General features: G+C 31.4%; 1 protein-coding gene and 2 pseudogenes across 1 annotated transcript; 1 reads left to right on the top strand and 2 right to left on the bottom strand.

Moving 5' to 3' along the window:
• Positions 1–475: 475 nt before the first annotated feature.
• On the bottom strand, positions 476–1,816 carry LOC132066979 (F-box protein At3g22700-like; annotated as a pseudogene).
• A 9,435-nt stretch (positions 1,817–11,251) lies between these two features.
• Positions 11,252–14,040, top strand: LOC132068539 (probable xyloglucan endotransglucosylase/hydrolase protein 23; annotated as a pseudogene).
• Positions 14,041–14,074: 34 nt separating this feature from the next.
• LOC132068538 (probable xyloglucan endotransglucosylase/hydrolase protein 23) lies at positions 14,075–16,501 on the bottom strand. The gene is made up of 3 exons (XM_059462159.1): positions 16,189–16,501; positions 15,211–15,404; positions 14,075–14,685 (listed from the first exon to the last, which is right to left on the bottom strand). Exons 1-3 carry the CDS (start codon positions 16,444–16,446, stop codon positions 14,295–14,297), a joined length of 843 nt encoding a protein of 280 aa, XP_059318142.1. The 5' UTR covers positions 16,447–16,501; the 3' UTR covers positions 14,075–14,294.
• Positions 16,502–17,319: the final 818 nt, after the last annotated feature.

The following is a 17,319-nucleotide window of genomic DNA, read 5'->3' as shown; positions in this document are numbered from 1 at the left end:
ACTGAATATGAACAAAAGTTCTTTACCCAAAAAACAAGAGAAGGAAATGAAAGAAGTTGAAACATATAAAAAGAGAAATGGCAAAAACTAATTACGCTGTACTTATTTGTTACTTTCTTATTATGGTTAGCCACCATATGACACAACATGAACAAACTTGCTCTTTAATTCCCACAACAATGGAGTGAATCATCCACTACCTAAATAAAAGAGACTACCAAAGTACATATTATTGATGATTATATCTGGTCAACTCGACTTGCTTGTTGCCTCTAATTAGGAACATTAGAATATTTTGAAAGAATCTGTTGAAAAACTTGACTTGCAAGTGGAGAATGACGAATCTCACCCACTTTTTGTCTTCGAGATACATGAGTATTGAAAATCTTAAAAACCCGTGGGTCCCTAATTTTAAAGCAATTTCTGTCAAGATGACGGATCTTGCCGTAGACGCCTATACATGAGCTTTCCACCTTTCCTTACTGACTATCCTAATTTAGATAGCGTACTAAAAATCATGTCAAAATACATCAAAACCTGAGCCCAAGTTCTCTTTCTTCAGGAATCACCCCATCCACTACCTAAACAAAAGAGACTATCAAAGTACAAATTATGGTGACTATATTTCAATAAATTGGATTCTCCCACATTTGTATAACTACCATTTTTGGTATTGTACAAAAAGGGCCTCCCATTGTTTGGAATAAACAATATCTCCCCATTAGTAAAAGGCACAAACCCCACGATTTTAAACCAATGCCCCATATGAGACAAGTTGACACTAAACTCTTTTACCCAAAAATGCTCATTCTTTTTGTTCCCTTCTTTTAGCACAAAAATATTCACATTTGAAAAATTCGCTGAAAATTGTGCTAACCCAAAAAACCCCCTTTACTTCCACAAGTTGTTGTGCTTGATATATCATAAGACTTTTCTGCGTAGTACAACTGTCTTTTGGACAAGAAATTGTCCTAAATACCTCATTTTCCAAGTCTAAAGACACAATTCTTTTCTCATTGTCTTCCATATCATAAACCAACCAATAAATAAAGCCATTCACACACAAAGAAGCAATTTTACTTGTGTTATGATCAGCCCCTTTATATGAAGTCTTATGATTTTCAAGCACCCTCCAAGAATCTGGGACAAAGTTTCCATCTTTAAGAGTTATGATCTCATAACCAACTCTATTAGCATCATCTTGTTTTCCAAAAAAATGAACAATCTTGAATTCATTGGAACATGGTATGTATCCTAATTCAAAACTAATCATGGCAATTGAAATAGGTGGCAATTCTTGATTTTGTGAGTAGTTGGATTGTACAACCAAATGCTGTTTTTGGTTTTGTAACAAATCAAACAGTGACTAAAAGAGAAATTAGTATGGTGTTGAAACAAAACATCTAAAGAGAATTTCTTGTCAAGATTTGGAGTTGGATTTTTAAGGTTGTCAACTGTGGATATTGTAAATGTTTTGGTAAAAGAGTTGGATTTTATAGATTCATCAATTAAAACAAGATGGGGATTTTTTTATGGATTTTTGGTAGTGGAGTTTCTTGAAATGAGGAGTGGAAATTGTGTTGAGCCAATGTTTTAGACAACTTTTAGTTGACATATATTTTTGGCAGGGAGTCTTGAGAGGATTTCTGCTAATATATCACAGGGTAGCATGTTTTTTCTTGTACCAATAAATTAAAAAGAATTTTTGGTGACATAAAAGTTTGTGCTCGACGCTTTCTTTCCTATTGCACTGCGCTAAGTGATTTTTCCTTTTTTGTTGGATGACTACTATGAAAAAAGATGATGAATACTCCCAGTCAAGTTTGAATGGAGTTTTATTTACAATGAGACAGAGATTGAAGTATATAAAAGAAGCCAAATCTGGCCAGTTCTCATCTAGTTGGCTATCTAAAACCTGTCATTTATAGAACTCATTCTCTATGTCAAAAGAAAAAAGAAATATTATTAAAAGAAGACCGGTCCTCCATTTCACCAGAGAAATATTAAATGAAGACTTGGGTCATTAATTTTGTAATGAATTTTTTTTTTTTTTTGTATTTGCAAAATCTAAATTTATGGGCCAAATTTTAAATTTTAGAAAATTTAAAATCACAAATTTGAGTTGAAATTCTACCTTTGATGTGAATTTGGGAATTGAAATTAAAATTTCAAGTTGAAATTAAAGTGTTATTCAAAATATGATAATAAACACATATCTGAAATCAAAACTTGATCAAATCATGATTGAAATCTCATATCCAAACGATACTGAGATGTAAATTATTTAAAACCCGAAACGTCGAAATTAGTGCTGAATCTCAGGTGATAGTAAAGTTAGGCACAACAAACTCTGGAAGGATCTATAGTCTAATGATAATAGGGACTTAGTTTATCTTCAAGTAATAATATCTTTTTAGTTTATCTTCGAGTAATAATATCTTCTTTTTTTTTTTGTTTAGTCATTAAAAATAATGAATTTCACAAAGATAATAAGAAGAATTATACATATCTAGAGGGTGTCAAGCTGATCAAACAAAGATTTTAGTTTATCTATGCGTTTGATGAATTAAAAATGAAATATTCAGTTAGCAAAATATTATTGGTTGGTCATTCTCAACTTATGACATTAATTCAGCTTGCAAGTACTTTTGATTTGACGAAATCTTTTATTATTTTACTCCTAATATCTTTTTTAATGCTCAAAATATTTTCAAAATAAAATTCATAACTCTGTCTTCACTTCATTTTCGTCATTTGTCATTCATCCTTTTTCACGTAAAATACTTTTGGATTTATATCTTTTTGTAAATAACTCTAAGGAACTTAGGTCATTTTAACAAAAAATATATTTATCAAACATATAATAATCATTACTGACTGTATATTATCAGTTTACATATTTTTGTTCAAACATACAACTAATTATGATATACCTCAACACCTAAAGTACTTTTTAGCACTTGATGCTTATCAACAACTTTAATCGGCATGACCAAACTGGCCAAATCTTACTGTGTAAACATTTATCCACTCGAATCCTAGGAACTAGTGTAACTTAACATGTAAAATTGCTTTGTATTCTTATTTTGTTCTTTTCTGTAGTAAAAACATATAATCACACTTTAATTGGAAATAGATAAAAAAATATCCCTAACCTATTGAAAATGTTTAAATTTGCCCTTCTTCTATTTATGGGACTCCCAATTGGCCTACACGTTAGTTTTGGGATTAAAAACGTTCATCTTTCTGCCTATTGGACCATAGATGCTCTTAAGATTAAATTTAGGGAGAAAAAAAGGTTTAAATTTTGCCCCTTTTCCAGGTTCGAACCCACGAAATTTTAAAAAAAACGTGATGCCGCCATGACAGCGCGTGGCTTACCAAAGTTATGCGGGACCCCATCTTATTATTGCTTGATTTGCGTGGCCCGTTAAAAGTATGCCCAACCATAAATAAAAGTTATCCCGAACATAGCATGTTTTGTTACCAAGTTTCAAAATATTCATCATTCAAAACAATTCAAAACTATTTGTTCCATCTATAGCTAGCTTACTTACACCGGGTTATTCGGTTCATTTGAAGCTTCAAATGCAATTCATGATTTGTCAATCGATTGTTAATATTGTTAAGTTTGGATTCTAATTTTAATTAGGATGGGCATGTAGTTAAAAATTATGTGAAGAAATCGACTTTTTCTTGAATACTTATAATGTCTTCTTTGATAATTCCTTCACAAAGTTATCATAGGTGGGGACATTTTTAATGGGCAAACTTTTGCTGCAATTTTTAATTCAAAGTTATGCCGGACCGGTGAATAACTATGCTCCAATCGATTCTAAATCTAGGTTCAAAATTTAAAGACCAGTTTGATTAAATTTAGGGAGAAAAAAAGGCCCCTTTTTAACGAAATACGTGACAACGATTGTGAATTATTAGAACCATACATAACCCGAACCATCCAAGAAATATATATATATTTTTCACGTTTTGCGATACAAAAGACAATAATGATGTATTGATGTATATAACTTCTAAACTCTTCATCCTTGAATAAATTAAAAATTCACGGGAAATATAATTTTTTTTTTATACTAATGATGTATTGATGTATATAACTTAAACTCATAAATTAAAAGGCAATTGTGAGCCCCAAAAGATCAACAATTCTCACAGACGGCGCATTAGGCTAACTAGTCAATGTATTAGAAGGAAAAAATTAATATTGGCCACTCTTTTGTTGGCTTAAGTTAGGAGGAACGCATCTGCCAAAAAAGTAGTGTTTTAATTGGTGATTTCTAGTTATGAGACACCTTAATTTGTAACTTTATGATAGAGAAGATTATACCAAATTCATTTAAATGTATTTATGCCTTTGTGCCGTTACAATAATGGATACTTAAAGTTAGGTGAAAAAATTAGTTGATTGTTTTACGTAGTCTAATATATTCAATTACAGTAGATGATAATGATGCATCGATCAATTTGTGTTTGTGACTTCCAGTTCTGGCTTAACCCACAAATTAAAATTATTTAAACTGTGGTTGGCACGTTCTTTTCAAAAAATGCCTGCTTGATCATGGGTTTGACATAAATCTTCTGTTAAATTAATTGAGAAACACTATAACAATAATTACATAGATCAAGAACACCTATAAAATAATGAAAAAAAAAAAAAAAAAAAAAAAAAAAAAAAAAGTGCATACCTTTATCCGCCATAGCAACACGCAATAAAAGACGAACTATGCTGAGTCTTCCTCTCCTTTAGCTTATGCCCACTGATAACTATTAAGAAAATTAAAAATATAAAGAAGTAACATACAAAGAAGCCAAGGGGGTTTAATATGTATGCATAAAAAATAATTTTAACCTTGTATATACAATATAATTTTTTGCCAAAGGGGATGGGAACCCCCTCGGCCCAACCTAGCTCCGCCCCTGATCTTAGCCCTTAGGTTAAGTCAAGAGAGTGGACCTAGCCCTATATTATATGCTTAAAAGTCGTAACCTAGTGGGCCACCCTATCACAGGCTCACTAGTCTCTGACATGCCTACAATATTGCCAACTCACACCTATTATGTTAAGGGAAAAGGACACAAATGACCGGTGGGGTAAAACTAATCCCACCCTCTAATCCAATTTTTCCCAAACCCAATTTATACCTACTAAACTAATCCCATCCATTAGCCAAAGCTTAAATAAGACAATTTTCAAATAAAAACCCAAACACAAAAATGTTTGAGGCGATTTTTATATATAATATGTGTCATTTGTGTATAAAATATGTATCGATACCATACGTAATATACGAAACCGTATAAAATATGAATCACTAAGTTATGTATCATTTTTGTATATAATATGTATCATTTTGTGTATATAATGTGTATCAAGACAAATAATATTTGTATAGAATAGAAAATTGTACCATTTTTGTATATAATATGTATCATTTTTTGTATATAAAGTGTATATATAATTCCAGCATGTGTATATAAACTGTATCAGTCTTGTATAGAAAGTGTACCATGCGTATAAAAAATGTATAATAGAAACCGTATCATTGTGGTATATAATATGTATCACTATTGTATATGTAAAAAAAAATCATATCATTATTGTATAATATGTGTATAATAAATGTATAATTAACGTATAGCTTATGTAAAATGAATGTATGATTAATTCCAGCATATGTATATAAACTGTATAATTCTTGTATATAAAGTGTATATATAATTCCAACATATGTATATATACTGTAGCAGCCCTTTAGTGGCGACTTTTCGTCGCTACGAAAAGTTTTTTTTTTTTTTTTAAGCACACAGTTGGGCCTGGGGCGAAATTCGCATTATTTTGCGACCGGCCATTGTTTGGCATTATTTTGGGCCAAACGGACACCTAGTGGAATTAAGCCCAAACAGTGATTAAATGTGGGATTAGTTTGGCTGAGTGGACACACAGTGTCCTTTTCCCTTATATTAAATGATACATGCCCATCATGGAATTCACATAAATATATAGGTTTTTTACACATTTAAAAATAATTACAGTCACTAGCTAACATACAAAAAGATATACATTTATTATATACAATATATATATATACTTTTTGTATATTACAATTAATATACAAAAATATAACTTTGCTGACTATTATTTTGGTATACAGCTATACAGTGTAGAATTCCTAAATATATTACGCGTGTGTTGTCCACCAACTATTAATATTTGACCTGTTTTGGTAAACAAAATAGTAAGTTAATGTTAAGTCCACATTTAGTAAATAATTCTAAAACTTGGACATCATTAACTTAATTATAGAATATTTTAAAAAATTATTTTATAAAATGACTCTCGAACTAATAGTCAATGTCTACAAATATATAGCGGTGAAACATCATTTCCATTTCCAATATGGTCAAGTCAAACAAAGCTATCAATATTGAGGAGCGGTACTTGCATCAATCAACTAAACAAGACCAGTCCACAATCACTATCACTGAAGTTTTTGCAGACATAACCCAACGGTGTGGTAATGTAGCAAGTAGTAACCAATATGAACTCCAATTCGATGTTATTTCGTTGTCGATCCTTCAAACGGTTTTCCATGACAACATATACACCTTAAATCATCATGCGCATCATTAAAAAGTTGTCACCGCGATTTTCTATAACAAATGTGAGCACTAGAATTGCATAAAGATCTTGATTCTCGAGGCTCATCATGTGCAACTTATTACATCGTGCAACGTCCAAGAAGATCAACAAGGCATAACCAATATGTCGTGTATGTCTCTATAAAGACCGAATGAAAGGAACAACATGATCTCATAAACATGAGAAATAATCAAACACGTAAGACAACAAGCCTTGAGATCATAGTAAAAATCAACATCCAGATGTGCACAGTAATAATCAACAATACAAGTAATAGCAAAATCGACTATATATTAAATCAGAATAAATGTCTCGACAAAATAGATAATATCATCATATTCCCTAAACAATAGGGAAATAGTCTAGTAACATAGTAAAATGGATACAAAACACTCCCACTAACTGACCAGCCTAACAATTCAAACGACTCAACAACACATGTTATGCATATGTTGCTTAAAAACTATGGGACTAGTTCCTTGGTTAGCGGATCAGCAAGAATCAAATCGGTGCGTATATGTTCAATCACAATATTCTTTTCCTTAATAATATCTCGCACAATACGATATTTCATTTCAATGTGCTCAGAAGCTGAAGAAGTTTTGTTATTCTTCGACTCAAAACACACACATGTTATAGATTTTTTAAGCACATGTTGCTTAATTAAACTAAATTAAACTAATGTTAATTATCTAAACAGAAGTAAAATCTCAAGATTATATTTATAAACTAACTAAAAATAAAAGAAAGCAAATAATGAACTTCAACCAAGAAAGAGCGGATTTTTATCGGATCTAGGGCTATGACCACTAACAATATCTTCAAATCACCTATGTGGTTAATTATAACTTTATGATATATGTTTATTTCTCCGTATTCAACTAAGTAGGGCTAAAGGGTATATCTCTATCCTCGATGCGAAACGATTAAACCAAACAAACTATTCTTTTCCTTTCTTAAGTTCAATTCCCGCACCGATAATTAGTGATTGTAATCAAACAATTACGATATAAATAACCCAAAGATAGAAAATCATTAGAAACGATAATCAATGTGTTTAGAAGCTGCTCTCTCTAGGTCCAAAGTTATGAACTAAGGGTTTCAAGTATCCAGTTTTGTTATTTCTCAAATCATTATGAGTCTCTTCCTCTCTTTCTTCCTTTCTTTTGTTTCTTCCACTTCTTTATTTAATTTTGCTCCAAATCTCTTTAATTTTACAATTCTTTATTTCTACAAAATAAAATATAATATTAAGCAAAAGCAATATAATTTAAATATAAAAGATATTTGTCTTGTGTCGCAATGAATTTTTAAGGGTCTAGAGGCTGAATCAACTAACACAAGATCTGAAATATTATCCTTAAGCCAAATGGCTTGGGTAGGTGCACCATAACAAGCTACAAACTTGGCTTGCATAGTCAAAGATGTCCTCAAAGTCTGCTTCACACTCTTTCACGATATCACACCCCCAACTAACATGAAGATAGATTCAGAGTAGATCTTAATCATCAAAGGCATACAGCAACGACTGAGTTTGAGTGATCAATTACCTCAGGATGGACAAATTTTTTGTACACTAACATATAATCTCTTGTCTTTTTCATATACCTCATTACTTTCTTAGCAGCACCCTACTGGCTTCTTTTCGGATTAGACTGATTACGTCCAAGAACATTAACTGTGAAAGCAATGTCAGGGCGAGTGCAAACATGTGCATACATAAGACTTCCAACAACACTTGAATAGGGCACATCTTTCATAGACTCTCCCGTAGAATCTCAAAAAGCAAAACAATCGTCTCTCCTAGATCTTTCATATCAAATACTTTATTCAATGACTGCTTAGTTTCATGAAGCAATCCTAGATCACGTGATATATCATCAACATAAAGAGTAAGAATGATGACCTTACTCCAACTGAGGAGCAATCTAAGGAATTCTGAATATAACTCTGAAACAAAGTTCATAAACTGAGATAAAGCAGCATATAAAAAAATTTAAGTCGCACCATGAACAGAAGTGGTTTTCTCACCTTAGCTGAATTCAAAGCTACAACCAACAAGATCAAGTGTGATCAATAATTGTACTAGAAGACTGATCTGCACAGAGCAGTAAATGATATAGTGAATGAACATTTATAATCTTGTCCAATCTTGTAATCATGCATTCATCTTATCCGTTTGCATTTTTGTATAATACTGAACTTGATTGCAGATGTATTTGAAGAAGTCTCTAAAAATCTTCCTAATTTGTGATGATTCTGAATGATGCTTTCAGCACGTGCTGGTTATTGTTTGGGGTGTTTAGGAAAGGTGAATTAAAAAGTACTTTGGACCGATAATTACTGTGATTGAGAAATGAACATGAATATGCAGTGAACTTCAATGCATTACTGAAAGGATTAGTGAAGAGTCGTCAAGCTCCCAAGATAAATCCTCTTAAGAATCCCCTTATCTTCAAACATGCCCTTTTTTTTTCTTTTTTCTTTTTTTCTTTTTGTAACATTAAATTTAAATTTTTGGTGAATTTTTCATTCTCTTTATAACTAACGCAACTTTTCTTTTCATGATTGTTATACGGACATGAGTGTTCAAAACTTACTGTATTAATTATTTAGTCATAATTTTTAAAGAAAAATTAATAGATTGAATTTAAAGGATATAAAGAAAAAGGTGGCAGTTCAATTATATTTGTGATGGCATATATTATTCAAGCACTTCTAAAATTTTGTATTCAGAACAGCTTACTGTTAATTATTTGGGTATAATTTTTAAAGTATAATTTTTAAAGAAAAATTAATAAATGAAATTTAAAGGACATAAAGAGAAAGGTAGTAGTTCAATTATATTTTGTGAGGACATGGAACAACTCAATATGAAAAATATTAGATTGATCTTATTTGGTGTCAATATTTCTTTGCTAATTTGTCTGGGTGTTCTTTGGTTATTGAATACTACTAATATATTCTAATTCATTGAAAGATAACTACAGAAAAAAAAATCAGGAAAAACAAGATAATGTGAGTTACTTGTGTGTTAAAGTAATAGAACATGTTCATCAATCTCCTGATAAGTAACGTTCATTAGTTATCCTTAATGCTTTACTGAAATTGTATGTGTTTCAGTTACAATTTAGGTTTTAAGTTGTTTATTATTGAAACTTGGAATGACTTCAGATGTCACTATACGTCTTTTTGTTACACCAATATTATACTTTGTAGCGGATGTCAAAGAGTTGATGCCGAGTTTAACCTGCATCCAACGCTTTTTATAGTAATATTTGTGAACTTTGCATGTGTGCGTGTTCTAAAAAATTATCAATTATATATTGAATTGTAAACATGTCCTTGCTACCTTGCACTGATCAATGGTTCATCAATTTCAATTCGTATATTTCATTTTAAATTTCTCTGTTACTCATTACATTCCTATTTTAATATGATTTTACATTTCCTGCACTATTTAACATGAGATATACGTACAAAGGACGTGTCCGATAAATATATGCCCAATTGGAGTTATTTGAGATGTTTAAGAAGTTTGTGGATAATAACTGTTATGACGGTTGGGCCTTAGAGCAGCTTAGGACATCGAGGCTTTAATTTTACAGGCATATTGGTTTAAGAAATTCTTAGGCCGGGGATGGCAGCCATGTTCCAAATATTTGGCTGTTTCAACTGTTTATTATTATGTCAAATAAATAAATGCCTAGAGGCGGTGGGTGAAGGGAATTTGAACTTTAAAGAATGTACTACGTAGCTATTAGTACAATCAAACCGAATATAACGTGTTATTCTTCTGGTATTTCAAAATTATCGGATCATGTTTGATTGTTTTCTATATGAAGAGTTACCTGTTCTTTCCATCACAATTTATATAGCGGTACTTGATTTTTTTTTTTTTCATCATATAACGGTACTTGATCGTTAACAAAGTTTAAAACATAAAAAATGATTTTAGAACTCATGATTTAAAATAATCACACACATTTGTATAGTTACAAGAGTAAAGTGAGACGTTTGTAAGTTAAATTATTTCTGAATGAGAAGTATTATGGGATAAATCACAGAAGATAATATGTCATATAAATTGAGATAGGACTGATGTATATGTTCTATGGGCAAGCTTACCAATATGTACAATTTGGCTAAATTTATTTATCAATATGATCCAAATATACAAAATCTATACACTGATTATGTATATTATATGAATATGTATATTTATTATATGCATAGTATAATATAAGTATAAATATACAAAACCTATACATTTGATCATATTATGTAAACTGAATCACCCGAAAATATTGGACTGTAATTTTCCCTTCTTTTAACAAGAATACTGTAGTATATTTCTTGCCGTAGGAGCCAAATCAAACTCTGTCCCACCTCGTATATATCTCTCAGTCCCTACAACTATATAAAGGGCTAATAGTGTCCATGCAATTCAAAAACATATTACTATTCAATTGCTTCGAACATATACACCATGATGACTATTTCTAAACATGCAGTTTCATTACCTTTCTTATCTTTCTTGATTCTAAGCTTCTTGATGGTGGTTTTGGCTGGAAATTTCTACCAAGATTTTGATATTACATGGGGTGATGGCCGTGCCAAATTACTTGAAGATGGACAACTTCTCGCCCTTTCCCTTGACAGAACATCTGGCTCTGGTTTTAGGTCCGAAAATCAGTACTTGTTTGGAATGATTGATTTGAATTTCAAACTTGTCCCTGATAATTCTGCTGGCACCGTTACTGCATATTATGTAAGTCTTTTTCTACGGAAGCAACTAGTTTTATAAGTTCTACCGATTTGAAATTGAAATTTGTAATTTTGGAAATAAGACAGGTTATTTGTTATGATAATCAACCAAAAGGTGACTTGATAATATAAATTTTTTTATACATGCACTAATGACATATATATGCAGCTATCTTCGTTGTGTAATTATTAGTTAAACTATGATATTAATTTAATGGTGATTTTGTAATTAGATTTTTTTGGTCTAGATGTTTTATTTTATACGTTGTGTTTTAATGGTGTGGATTATAAAATGCAGCTATCTTCAGACGCAGGATCAAGTCATGACGAGATTGACTTTGAGTTTCTTGGAAATTTTAGTGGAGACCCTTATATTCTTCACACATGTATACATACAAGGGAAGGGAGATAAAGAGCAGCAATTTTATCTTTGGTTCGACCCTACTAAGGACTTCCATACTTATTCTATTCTTTGGAATCCTCACAGCATCATGTAATTAGCTCCTGTCTCTCGACACATTTTACTAGCCTCTATACTTTGATATTTACTCATAGCCTGTTTGGCCAAACTTATAAAAATAGCTTATTTTGAAAAGTACTTTTGAAAAAAAGTACTTTTTTCAAAAGTACTTCTCAAAAAAGTATTTTTGGTTAAAAGCAGTTTGTGTTTGGCCAATTAATTTAAAAAGTACTTTTAAGAAGCAACTAGTGTTTGGCCAAGCTTTTAAAAAGTGCTTCTAAGTATATTTTTCTCAAAAGTACTTTTCAAAAAAGTGTTTTAAAAAAAGCCTATTTTTTTAGGCTAAAAAAATGCTTCGCCACTCCCCAAAAGCACTTATTTTCTCCCAAAAGCTTGGCCAAACACCTCACTTTTTTTTAAAATAAGCATTTATTGAAAAAATAAGTACTTTTAGGGAAAAAATAAGCTTGGCCAAACAGGCTATTAGTCTTGATATTTCTTATGTACCTTTCTTTTAGGGGCTTTTTCATGATTACCTAGTCAGAATAACCTACTTTCTTTTATCCCAATTTAAGTGTCTTAATTTGACTGGGCATAAAATTTAACAAATAAAAAGAAATTTTTAAATTTTATGGTCTTAAATTAAATATGTGCGTAGTTCTTTAATCTTATGGTCTTAAACTTGTTAGGTAGAATGTTGGAATTGGAAAACTTACCAAATATAGAAAGGGACACTTTAAAACAAATCAAAAAGGAAAGTAAGACAATTAAATTGGGACGAAGGGAGTTTTTCTAACCAGTATCTATTTATAAAGTTTCTCCTTAAATAATTATACGCAACAGTTATGTATGTTGTATACCTTAAAAATGTACAATTTATACTTCATACATCGAAATGGCATACAACAGTAAGAATGATTAATCAGAATCAATAAATCACAATGATTGAGATATTAGCAGTTTTTGTTTCTTTTCGCAAGTGTTTTGTGCCATATAATTTTAAAAAGGCGTTCTTTGTGTCAAGCGCCAACAGTCAGCATCATAAAACAACTTAATTCAAGGATCAAAATTTCATTAATTAAAAACGAGAGAATTTCCTGTAATTATATATTTCTTGAACTTAATTTGTCCATGTAGATTGATTACTTACTAATTACTATTCTTTTTTCCTATTTTATTTATTAAACAAAATCAGCTTTTCAGTAGATGGGATACCGATTAGGCAATTCAAGAATATGGAAGCAAGTGGGATCCCTCATCCAAAAGAACAACCAATGTGGACATACCCAAGTTTATGGGATGCAGATGATTGGGCTACAGTAGGTGGACTTGTCAAGACTGATTGGACTAAGGCCCCATTTATAGCTTCTTGCAGAAATTTCAATGCCCAAGCTTGTGTATGGTCTTCAACTTCTTCTACTTGTAGTTACAACAACTCCACAACAAATTCCTGGCTAAGTGAATCTTTGGATAGCACAGGCCAATCTAAGGTTGAATGGGTGCAGAATAATTACATGATTTACAATTATTGCACTGATACTAAACGTTTTCCTCAGGGATTTCCTCCTGAATGCTCTCTTAATTAGTACAAGTAAATTAATTTCTAAGAGAACTGTTTATTTATCTTTAGTTTTGCATTGTGCATAAAATATATAGTTACATTATATATTCCTGAGAAGTGAATTATTCGGTTTGATTTGAGTAATAAGGAGAAATTTCATATGTATCTATTGTAGCTATTTATTAATTAGTATTGGAGGATTTTACCACACTGTTTTCTTTTTTTGTCTTTTTCAAAATTTTCCTTAGTTGTTTTGATTTATGAATGTTATTAAATTAATTGCTTCTGTCTGACTCCTTATGTTCATCTCAATAATAACGTCCATACTGTGATAGAAGCCATCCATTTATTTAATAATATAAGAGTAGGAAAAGAGGCAATCACTTTGGTAACATTCATAAATCCAAAGAAGTGAGAAATTATTGAAAAAGGAAAAATAAATAAAAAAGAACGGTAAAATACTGTTACGCAGCGCCCTTCTGAGATTCTTGGAAGGGCTACGTAAAGCTAAGCAACCGACTTCTGTCTGATTACTTTCCGCCAACTGGTGATCCCCTCCGCACGCTAGACAAGGTGTCACTGCCGTACGGGTAAACCGATGTCAAGACAACAATGTGCAACGAGAGAATTGAAAAGGAAAAGCTTGCTTGTATTAACAAAGAACAAAGATTACAAGAAAGTCATCATGGTATACTAACTATTAAACAGTCACAATAGGTACAAATTATATTTCTCCTTCTTATTGCTCAAACCAACCCAAATAATTCTTTTATCAGAGGGAATAAAATGTACTACGATATATATTTTAGTTACAATGCAAAACTAAATATAAAAAAACAATTTCAACACTAATTGAGAGAGCATTCGGGAGGAAATCCTTGAGGGAAACGTTTAGTATCAGTGCAATAATTATAAATCATGTAATTATTCTGCACCCATTTAATCCTAGATTGGCCTGTTGTGTCCAAAGATTCACTTAACCAAGAATTTGCTGTTGAGTTGTTGGAACTACAAGAAGAAGAACTTGAAGACCATACACAAGCTTGGGCTTTGAAATTTCTGTAAGAAGCTATAAATGGGGCCTTAGTCCAATCAGTTTTGACAAGTCCACCTCTTGTAGCCCAATCATCTGCATCCCATAAACTTGAGTATATCCACATTGGTTGTTCTTTTGGATAAGGGATCCCACTTGCTTCCATATTCTTGAATTGCCTAATTGGTGTCCCATCAACTGAAAAGCTGATTTTGTTTAATAAAATAGGGAAAAGGGTAGTAATTAGTAATCATCATACATGGAAAAGTTCAAGGATTATATATTTACAGTAATTTCTCTCATGTTAAATTAAACAAATATTGATTCTTGAACGCCTTTTTTTTTATTATGTCGCATCAGTATTTTAGAAAACGAATCAAAAGTGCTAATATCTCAATCATTTTTATTTATCAATTCTAATTAATTGTTCTTACTATTGTATACCATTTAGGTATACAAAGTTTAAATAGTATATGTCAAAGGTATACAACATACATAACTCGGTATAATCATTTAAGGAGCAAATTATAAATAGATATGGACTAGTAAATATCTACTTCTGACTAGGTAATTATGAAAAAACCCTATATGAAAGGTACGAAGACATATCAAGAGTAAATATTCAAAATAGGCGTTAGTAAAGTATACCTAATTGAAATTTAAATTATATACATTTTATATATATATATATATAGGCATGTTTGTAAGTGAGAGATAGCGAGAGAACTAACATGATGCTGTGAGGATTCCAAAGAATAGAATAAGTATGGAAGTCCTTAGTGGGGTCAAACCAAAGATAAAACTGCTGCTCTCTATCTCCCTTTCCTTGTGTGAATACATTTGTGTGAAGAATATAAGGGTCTCCACTCAAATTTCCAAGAAACTCAAAGTCAATCTCGTCATGACTTGATCCTATTGAAGATAGCTGCATTTTGTAATCCACACCATTAAAACTCAACACATAAAGTAAAACATCTAATTACAAAATCACCTTTCAACTAATATTAAAGTTTTAAGTTATATACCGTTAGTATTAGAAAAAATTATACTATCAGGTCACCTTTAACTATTATAGCAATTAGTAACTTGACTTATTTTCAAGATCACAGATCTTACTTTTTTATGAAGGCTTACATGTAGATATCCTTTGGGTGACCTGATGGAATAAAAATGAGTTATTTACAAGAACGACACTAGAAATGACTAGTCTTGAACTTTTGATCACACTTGCCCCATGGGTAAAACTTCAAGTTGGATCAACACGTTTTGACTTTGGTGGTTTTCTCATGGGGCAAGTGGGGTCAAAAGTTCAAGACTACTTATTTCCAAGGTCATTTGGGTGTAATTACCCGGTAAAAAACTACTCCCTTCATCGCTTTTACTTGTCATGTTCCTTCTCGAGAGTCAAATGGCATGGACTTTGACCAACATTTTAAGATATATTTTTAATTATATTGATATGAGAAGAATTGCAACCAATAGTATTTTTTGTATAGTTTTCGAAATTTTAATTTTAAATTATTAAATTAATCTAATCCAACTAATTAGCTCCGAAGATTAGTCTAATTGACTCTTGAGAAGCGAAACGTAACAAGTAAAAGTGAACGGAAGGAGTATTTATATAGTTACGGTGTATATAATTTAAGATCTTAATATAAAAAAATAAGGGCCATTAAATTAGAACTCAAAACAGCAGAAAAATGACTTACATAATATGTAGTAACGGTGCCAGCAGAATTACCAGGAACAAGTTTGATGTTCAAATCAATCTTTCCAAACATATACTGATTTTTGGACCTAAAACCAGAACCAGAGTTTTTGTCGAGGGAAAGGGTGAGAAGTTGTCCATTTTCGAGTATTTTTGCACGGCCATCACCCCATGTAATATCAAAATCATCATTAAAATTTCCGGCAAAAGCAGCCACCAAGAAGCATAGAAAGAAGAAAGATAATAAAGTAGTCATCATGTTGTATATGTTCGAAGGAATTGTATATGACTTTGAATAATTGCATGAACACGATTAGCCTTTATATAGTTGTAGGAATTGAGAGAGATATACGATGTGGGGACTAGTTTGGGTGCGTGTTGGTGGGTTTCCTTTTGTGTATACGTTTGATTTTGGCCCCTACAGCAAGATAGTACTCCAAAACTTTGTTAAGAGAACATACATTATGTAACTCTTCGTAGCAAACGTTATACCGTAATTTTAAAATAGAGTAGTAACATTTTAGTATACCCGATTAATTCTTTTTTAGACTATTGGTATGTATAACTTTTTTTTTTTTTTTTTTTTGGTATTTATAACTTCAATCATTTGATTAAACAGGGTTTACTCATTGACCAAAGCTTCTCTTTGATCGAAATTAAATACTCCTTTTGTTCCAATTTATGTGATGCGTGAATTCTGTTTTGGTCTGTAGCAAAAAAGAACGATAATTTCTATATCTACAAACAATTTAATTTTAAACTTTTTATTTTATTTTTAATGAGATTATTTATAATTACACAAATATGTATGACTTCTTTTGAGCTGAGGGCCTATCGGAAACAGTCTCTCTACCCCAAAAGGTTGAGGTAAGGTCTGGGTACATCTTACCCTCCGATCCCCAGACCACACTTGTGGGATTACACTGAGTATGTTGTTGTTGTTTTAGACTACAAATTTTAAAAATTCCCCTTTCTTTCTTAAATTTTGTGTCCAGGGAAGTGCCTCACATAAAATGAGACAAAGGGAGTTGAAATTATTATATATTTTATTGTTCTCGATTACTATATATGATGATAAGCATTCCACGAAAGACTTTTACGACGACATCGTCCATGTTAATTTTTCTTAACC

The sequence above is a fragment of the Lycium ferocissimum genome, chromosome 8 (assembly GCF_029784015.1).
Source record: "Lycium ferocissimum isolate CSIRO_LF1 chromosome 8, AGI_CSIRO_Lferr_CH_V1, whole genome shotgun sequence".
NCBI lineage: Eukaryota > Viridiplantae > Streptophyta > Magnoliopsida > Solanales > Solanaceae > Lycium > Lycium ferocissimum.
Note: the sequence above shows the minus strand (reverse complement) of the source record. Positions and strands in the feature narration are given on the sequence as shown.